The sequence below is a fragment of the Sprattus sprattus genome, assembly GCF_963457725.1.
Source record: "Sprattus sprattus genome assembly, chromosome: 13".
NCBI classification, from domain to species: Eukaryota; Metazoa; Chordata; class Actinopteri; order Clupeiformes; family Clupeidae; genus Sprattus; species Sprattus sprattus.
In genome coordinates this window covers 11,355,200-11,364,523 of record NC_137911.1, presented here as the reverse complement: position 1 = coordinate 11,364,523, position 9,324 = coordinate 11,355,200, and the positions used below count along the sequence as shown (strand labels likewise).

The window sequence follows — 9,324 nt, the reverse complement described above, 5'->3', positions numbered from 1 at the left end:
GAAACGCACCGCTTGTGAAATAAAATGGGGATTAATTCGACAATCATCTTGTTGTTCTGTTTCGAAACGGTTTGTCTTGTAAGCATTCATTTCGCCTAATAATTATTCACGCATTCTGAATGGAACTGAATGGTCATCAAACTGACGATGAAACGTCGGAGGAGACCGAGAATGATGAAGCCATTGGACCGAAGCAGCCGCACCAACAGCAGCAGCGTCCATGGAAGGAGACGCCAAGTAGTGTTAGCTTTTTGGCTACCGCAAACATGGAGGCTGCATCGGCTGGGGAAAGTGCCTCAATCTCGCGGAAGACATCCAGCTCGAGCAACGTTAGACAAAGGACCGACTCACTGAAAAAGAACAGGCCCCGTAGGTTTTTTTAAGTCCTGTAATAATTAGCCTAGCTATCGCTAGCATGCTAACGTCAAATTAAGGGTGTCAAATTTGAGGTAAATAGCGGGCTGTCTAACGTTCGTCATTAATTTAATTTCCCTTGTTATTCAGCGTTTCCCCTGACAGTCACATTCAACACATTATTAGACAATGTAAGCCAGTCTCCACATGTTAGTGGTAAATTAGCAAGAAAACCAAATCATTCATTTTACGGACCGAAATATTGCCTTCGATCAAAATGGTAAATTAGCTAGCTATGGAATACGTGGAATACTGTTAGCTAATTGCGACGCAAATTAGGCTAATTGGGAAATATCGCTAGCCAACAATTTCGTTAACAAATGGAGCCAACAATGTTATTGTTAGGTGTGGCAACTGTTATTACCTAGGTTTGGAGGAGAGGTAACTATTTCATTAAATAATGATTTAGGACAAAGTGATGGATAAAATAAAGCAAATCCCTTTGTAGACAGTCATGCAGCCTCTAACCAACTAGCTAGGGTTACACAGAGTAAGCGTTATTTAACCATTGCTGTGTCGTTAATTCGTACGACAATACTTTGCGTTTTACCATCAGGTAACGTTAGTCGTTTCGTAATACTGTGCATCTGTATTCGGTCAAGATGGCGTCTTCCTCATCATTCAACCACATTCTAGCTGTTATAGTTATTGTACAGCAAATCTCTACCTGCTCCATCCCTCAAACACTGTCATATACTAAATTACACGCGCCATTATTATGTGGAATTATTTGTAAATAGGCCTGTAGAGACCATTTATCTTTTTTTTTATATAATAAACAATAATATCCCCTGAGCTGTATTGGTGTAAATGTATGTATTGTTGGTGTACACTAACATTAGAGTTATGGAGAAACATCTATAATAAAAACATGTTCGTGCAGTTGCTAATTTATGCTCATTGCCTATTTCTGTCACACACTTAGCATTCCCCTGGTTTGGTATGGACATTGGCGGGACGTTGGTGAAGCTAGTGTACTTTGAGCCGACAGACGTGACAGCTGAGGAGGAGCAGGAGGAGGTTGAGAACCTGCGCAGCATCCGCCACTACTTGACATCCCAAACGGCTTATGGGACCGCCGGAATCCGCGACGTGTACCTTGAGCTGCCAGGGCTGTCGCTGTGTGGCCGCACGGGCAGTCTGCACTTTATCCGATTCCCCACGCACGACATGGCCGGCTTTCTGCAAATGGTTCGAGACAAGCATTTTTCCAGCCTACACACCACTCTCTGCGCCACCGGAGGAGGGGCGTTCAAGTTCGAGCTGGACTTTCTCAAGGTGGGTAGATGCACCCACGTACACAGATGAAAACATATTTAACTTAATAAGAAATTCATACATTGATGGTAGATGTAGCCCAAATGCGCAGTTGCGCACTCAGTCAAGGCAAACCCGCATTTACAAAGCACTTAAAACACAAAGCATTTACATGCACACCCTCTCCCTATGTGTATATTATATTTACATTACGGCAGCAGATGTATGTATGGTCAATTTCAGCACCAGGAAGGTTGCCATTTTATTTATACGCCTTAGACAGACTGCTTATGAACATTGTGTACAAACAAAGTGCTTCTGTTGTTTTATTTTTTTGCTGCATTAACAAACTCAGACTCCCAACATAAAAGCTCACAAAATAATTTCTGCCTGTGTCTCAAGATGGCAGATCTCGAACTGTATAAGCTGGATGAGCTGGAGTGCCTGATCCGAGGCGTCCTGTACATCGACTCGGTGTTGCCCTCCGAATGCTACTACTTCGAGAACCCCACTGACCTAGAGCGCTGTGAGCAGAAGGCTTTCCCTCTGGAGAACCCGTACCCTCTTTTACTGGTCAACATTGGCTCGGGGGTCAGCTTCCTGGCGGTCTACTCCAAAGACGACTACAGACGCGTCACTGGTACCAGGTACTCAGACACGCACAGCTTATGTGGTAGGGCTCAGGTAGATTGTGTCTGAGGAAAGCACCACTCTTTTAGGTAGATGATGATACCGTTTTCAATGAAAGAGGCTTAATCCCTTTAGATTTGTGGTAAATGTGGAGTTAGTTAGTTATGCCACCAGTCTAAACCCCATTCCCCAGATTCAGCTCCACACAGACATGCCCTAAAATCTTCCCACACTGCATGCATGCAAGCAAACCAGCTCAGTTACTAGGCAACATCATAGTCAAAACCAGCTTCAGAAATGGTATACCCCTCTCATTTTATTTAATTCAATTCAATTGTATTTATATAGAGCCACAACATTATATATAATAATGCAAGTGAAGAAGTGATGATGAACATGCTTGTACAGTTAGTGACTGGTCTGTTGTCCCCCATGGCAGCCTGGGTGGTGGTACCTTCCTGGGCCTGTGTTGCTTGCTGACTGGCTGCAGCACCTTTGAAGAGGCTCTGGAGATGGCCTCACGGGGGGAGAGCACACATGTAGATAAGCTGGTGCGAGACATCTACGGAGGAGACTACGAGAGGTTCGGCCTGCCAGGGTGGGCCGTGGCTTCCAGGTATTGTGTTTCTAGGTTAAATACTCATACACACAATTACGCACACAGACCGTAACACACACATTCAAATTCACAAAAGCTAAATTTTTCACTGACTCACAATAAAAGATACATCTTTGACAGAAGTGGCAATATTCTATTAAACTGTAGTGTATAGGTCTGTCGTCTCCAAAACTATGTTTTGGACAACTATGTTTTGGAGTGATGTAATTTAAAGACTCCAGCAATCACAGAAACAAGGTCACCATTTCCCATGTGTAAAAAAAAGGACTTTTTAGAATGATTTAGAAACTGTCCACATTATTCCAACAGATTTATTTTTTAAAAAGTAGGTTTAATACAATTTGTTTTTAAATAAAAAAAAGTATTGATACTGGCCTAAGGTTGCAGGTCATAAGTCCTACTGACTTTGTTTTGTTGTGCATGTTTAGTTTTGGGAATATGATGTGCAAAGACAAGAGAGAGTCTGTCTCGAAGGAGGATCTGGCTCGAGCCACACTGGTCACCATCACTAACAACATCGGCTCCATCACACGCATGTGTGCTCTCAATGAGGTACATGCTTACACTTGCACTCTTATACACTCATACTTTTACACATTATAACACAGACACATGCATACACACATACACTGTACTCACTAACATAACCTGGTCCTGATTTGAAGGTTAAGTAGCTTCAAATGTGTCAGGTCAACATCTGTTATTAATAACACAGACACACTTGGGGCACTTTCGCTCAGGCACACACCCACACATACACACAGCTCTTTCTCTCTTCTCTCAGCCTCTTTACGGTGCTGCCTTGTGGAATCTGATCAAGCAGCATTGTACAGGGCTATGAGAGCACAGAGACCAGCTGCACACACTGAACAGCTTGGAATGGAGACGGTAAACGCCACCATCATCTAATGGAGTTAGTAATCATGCCTGAAACATGATCGTATATGAAGTTTATTACAAGCATGAGCCTTCATTATTCACTTACTGAGAAAATGACTTAAATAAATGTATGCAATTCAGTTTTGTAATTTCTACCATTGGAAATTTGTGTTGTGTATTTGAAACTGTGAAAAAGTGTGAATAGAGTGTGTGTTTTTGCAGATGTGTGATAATTCTGTGTGGGTGGTGTGTTTTCTCATCAGAATATTGAGAGAGTTGTGTTCGTGGGGAACTTCCTGAGAGTGAACACACTGTCCATGAAACTGCTGGCTTATGCCATGGACTACTGGAGCAAAGGACAGCTAAAGGCTCTGTTCCTAAGACATGAGGTGAGTCCGTAGTCCCTTCTAAACACAGATCCTGCTATCTCAGCGTTAAGGAAACTCCTCATTCTGGTGGCTTTGCTTGTTTACTTTGAACCAGACAAAGCCAGTTTAATGCTGCCCCAGTCTGTGTTTTAGACACCGTACAGGAGTTCCAGTAGTAGAGGCGTTTAACATGGCGTGTAGCCTGACCTGTCCAACTCGGAAAATTGCACTAGATCGTTACTTGAAGTCAGAGCTCTGACTCTGAGAAAAATAGATCCACATCCAATTTCACATTGTTATCAATAAGAAAATGAACCTATCAGAGCCTAACAGAGACATGGGCTGTGATTGAATAGTCAAAAAAATTACGTCCTATGTCTTCTCCTAATCGCTTTTCCTTGACCTCAATGGAAAACATCATGAGGCCAAGGAAACGGGAAGGAGAATGTATAAGTACTTGGGAAAAGGCAACAGTGATGCTAATAGAATCCGACTGAACTGACAATAGGAATTATGCGATGGTGGATGTTATTGTCATGAGTCTTAAAATGTAGCTGCAGCAAGGAATTGTAGGACGGCATTACCTCCTTTCCTTTCATAAAGGATGGTTCAGTGTACCCTATGCTAACAGAGATAAGAAAGAAAGCATTGAAGCACCTGGCCTTAGCATTTGGAGAATTCGACCAACTCTTATCTTGACTGCCACTGACAGGTCATTTCACATGTAAATGTGAGATGTGTCCTAACTAGAAGTAGCTATTTCATTTGTGACTGCAACAAATCCTCACGACTTCACATCATAGCATAGTTAACAGACAAGCGAGACATGCCATGCAGAAATAGAACAGAAAGTCTTTTTAATTATGCATATTTATAACTCCTTAAACTCTTTCAGCTCAACAATGTCAACATATTAAGGGAGAGGTAACGTTAAATGAATGAACTTGTCGAGCATCGCTACACCTTTCCACTAAGTTTAACCAAAAATCAGTCTTTAAGTTCGTTTTTGCATATTCCTGCTTACAGACAAACTGCACCGGAAACATAACCTCTTTGGCGAGGTAATTAAACACAGGGGGGTTTGGTTGTGGTACTAGGACATTCTTTGAATACCGCTATAAGGAAATGTCTATACCGCTGCAGCCCTACCCTACCGTCATCACCACATAAATATGCCACAAACTACGCGTTGGAAAATTAGCTAGCCTATCTGTTACTTTCGAAAACAATCGACTTAGCCCCAGTTTGTATGTGTGTTTTCACGTGGAAAATATTTCTTGTACATAGTATTTGTGAGCTTTTGTTGTGTTATATGTTGCTAATGAAAGTAAGGGTCACTTGTCTCACATTTCTGACTCATGTCTTTGTGTGTGTGTGTGTGTGTGTGTGTGTGTGTGTGTGTGTGTGTGTGTGTGTGTGTGTGTGTGTGTGTGTGTGTGTGTGTGTGTTGTGTGTGTGTGTGTGTGTGTGCAGGGTTATTTTGGTGCTGTGGGAGCATTGCTGGAACTGCTGAAACCGTCCTGAACTTCCCATTTCTTTACACTGCTGAGCACTAGACAAACATATGTGTACACACACACACACACACACACACACACACTCACTGTCTCTTATCTGTCCTCTGACCTGGGTGTAGTCAGCCGGGTCTCCTCCTTCATGCTCACCCACTTAAACCCAATCGTTCTCATCACACAGTCTCTGGCTAGGCCTATGTGTGATCTCCACTCACAGTTAGGCCAGTCCCCAGGGCGTGGGTTTTTCCAGCTGGTCCCTTCCTCTGCCTCTTAAACGCTGTCGCCATGTAGCCTTAATCACTCACAGACCACTCGCTCTGTAGACAGATGCTGCACTCACTGGGGTTCTTCTGCGCTTTGAGCCCTCAGCTAAACTTAAGCCCTGTTAGTGGGTTTGCTGAATTGTAGTAGCACATGGCCTGAAGCTAATAAGGGATACTATGCATCAGCAGCTGGTGATTGAGATCAGATGCAAACTGAGGTTAAAAATGTTGCACTGTTGCTACGCCATGGTTAATTTACTCTAGGCATGTACAGACAATCAGACAGCAGACCTTTTCAGGTCCAGTTCAGCTGGATAGTAGAGCCAAAGATCTTTGCTTTCTGTTGAACGTCAAGTCAAATATGTCTCTCTGTGTGTTTAAATGTCCATGGTGTTTGGTCTGGTTACTATGATCTGGTTATGTTCCAACGGAATGTTGATCATCTTCAAACAGACTTCTCTCCTATTTCGAGTGCTAAACAAAGCAGTTTGTTTTTATTGAACACTGTGAGACATTTCAGTTGATTCGGGACCAGACACCTGAACCACACAAGGAAAATATGAACTCCTTTACTGAGCACATACGGCTCCTCAGACTGATTGAAACTAAAAACAAATGGGTCATTTCATATTTTGATTGTATAATTTTACAATTATAATAATGAACTGTGAAAAATGGAGAATCGTATTTACTCTGAAGTGCCTGTAAGACATATGCTTTTTTAAAAAAAAAGTATTTTTTTATGATACTGTTAAACAAAGATCAACGGCCAGTTGCTGTTATGGAGTTTATTGTTCCCTGCACAACAAAAAATCAATTTCAATTTCTTTTTTTACTTTTAGAATGCAATAAAATATGTTTAAAGTGATTGAAGTGTGTTGTTGCAATTTCTTATACAGTGATCAAAGTCTGTTTAAGGGCAAGTGTTCTGTTATTTTAAATTAAGACAATTCCTGCTTTTATAAACTGATACATGTGTCAGCCATATGAGCTTCTTTGAGAAACATAAAAGTAGTTTCACTCTTCATTTACTATGGAAGTAATTACTGGATAGCTCATTTTGTCTTGTATTGTCCAGAAACAGGAGTGACTGACTATTGGCGTGAGGCTGAATGGACCATTTTTTTTTAGATTATGTTGACCTGGGCTACCAGTTGGTCTGCGTAGCCAATTGCTCAGGTGATAGACTTTAGTCAGTCACTAGTCCAGTGCCATTCAGTTTATAAAACATGATATGAGATGAGACACAGCATGCAGTCTCACAGACATCCTGTGTAGAGATATCTCAAAAATAGGGCACAGGATATTGCCATTCCTCTGGTGGAATGTGTAGAAAAACCAAATGGCCGTTTCTAAATTCTCAGTTGGGCGTGTTGGGGTGCATTTGTGACGGGGGTGATGAAACTCGTCATCATATGTCTGGTACAGATCCAGATACAGGGTCAAATCCATCTAAGAGGGAATAGTAAACAACATCACTGTAGAGGCACATCTAGTTGGCAAGCTTGTTTTGGTTTTCCCATTGATGTGCCTGGCTCCTGACCAGACCCAGCTTGATCATGGGTTTGCAGTGCTGAGGAGTCCAAACCACCCCCACCAGCGTTTGTTTTTTTGGGGAGACTGAGTGACACACACCCAGTCTCTGGGGGAAGGGTGTTGAAACGCGTCTCAGATTGGAAGTCCCCTGACACTGAGAGGGGCAAAGCGATGAGGTCCTTATGAGAGTGGTCTGTGTGAGGATAAAACACAGCATGCAGTGCTTGCTGATTTGATGTTCCTGTAGCAGAAATGTCAGAGTAATGAACTAAAACCACCACTTCCTATGGACTGGCAGTAATGGAGACTCTACCAGTGCTGTGTGTTGTCTGTGTCCTCAGATATAAACATCTGCTGAGTAAATATTACCAGATCTCTGATAGCAAGGCTGTAATGCATCCAGACATAACTCACTAGTAGCTGCACCCCGTCCCCGCTAATGCGTTTGTTGGAACAGCTTACTTGGGTCCACACCCTGCACCTCAAAAGTTGTCTGACACAATGTTGCCAACCAGTTCATAGGATCCAATTAAGACCACTGGTTTAGAACAAAGTCTATCACAGGAAGTCTCTCTTGCAACAAGGATATCCACCGAAGATGCTATATTAAAGGTCCTGAATGAGATCAAATGTCTTGATATTTCTAAAACATCCTTTTATCTGCTCTTGTTCAAACTAAGTTCATTTGAATGTAAAGCCTATCAAAATATATCAAATTATATTAGAGTGCATGTCAGCTTTGATTGCATGGACACTTGAAAAAAGTATATCTCTAAAGGGCAGTACTTTGATTCCCTCCTGGTGTCAGCTCAACAAGTTACCAAAGATGTTTTTATCGATTTGTGTGCAAAAACATGACCTCCTTCCCCCCTCTCAGCTAGGTCTGGTTGGTTCACCATGAAAGGATTACTTGCATCACAGCACCTGACTTCAGTAATTGTCTGCATTTGGAGGGTCAGTTAAGGTCAACTAATGTCATCTCGGCATGTCAGAGACCATCACAAGTGAGGCTGCTTTGGCTTGGCATACTAATATGCCGTGAAGACAGCCCTCGGTTTGAGATGGGTAAACAGACACTAGGTGCAGTGGAACAGATTTGTGCCATGTGGAACAGGCAGATTTTCCCCCTCTGCAGGGAACACTGCATTCATGTTGAGGGGGGATCCACCGTGTTATAACTTTGGTGACCCCACCAGTTGATAATTGCGTAATGTAGTAAGCTTGAAATAATGTGGGTTAATTGCTACCCGCAATGCATTGTTGCTTTGACAAGTAGTCTAAAAGTAGACGTAAAAAAAATTCAGCCTGGTAGAGACAGTCTGTCTTCCACAGAGGTTTGGGTTCAGGAAGGAAGAGCTAGCGAAGGCATCAGGTTACCTCAGACTGACAGACATGTTAAGTTAACCAAATGTCCATTCTGTCGTTGATAAAAGGACTCCTTGCACAGGCTGTGCCATCACTGAGAGTCAGTTTCAAAAGCAGCCAAGCCAGCATCTGTAGATCAGTTCGTTTTATATTAACTGTTTGCCTAATGCATATGTATTATGTTCTGTATAATAGTAACGCAATTCGTGTAATTGCAGACAAGCTAAACATGCTGAATGCATTTTTTTAACTTCTCATCTTAGCGAACCTTTAAATCGTTCAGGGTTTCTGTTTAAAACATCTGTTATAGCATCTGTTAAAAGTAACCATTGCACTCTTAAATTACCTTCACCAAATCCAGAAAACGAAAGAAAAAATATTATAAAATGAAATACTACGACTGAAGAATCTGTAACGTCCACGTTTCTCTGTTACGCAAGTGGAAACCTCTTATAGAACCATGAAAGAACCAGTGTGAT

At 42.1% G+C, this 9,324-nt stretch overlaps 1 protein-coding gene across 1 annotated transcript; it reads left to right on the top strand.

The window, feature by feature from the left end:
- Positions 1 to 6,743, top strand: pank2 (pantothenate kinase 2). The gene is made up of 7 exons (XM_080849828.1): positions 1 to 369; positions 1,340 to 1,692; positions 2,074 to 2,318; positions 2,741 to 2,917; positions 3,349 to 3,472; positions 4,063 to 4,188; positions 5,641 to 6,743. The coding sequence occupies exons 1-7, from the start codon at positions 120 to 122 to the stop codon at positions 5,689 to 5,691; spliced, it is 1,326 nt and encodes a 441-aa protein (XP_080705954.1). The 5' UTR covers positions 1 to 119; the 3' UTR covers positions 5,692 to 6,743.
- The last annotated feature ends 2,581 nt before the right edge of the window (positions 6,744 to 9,324 follow it).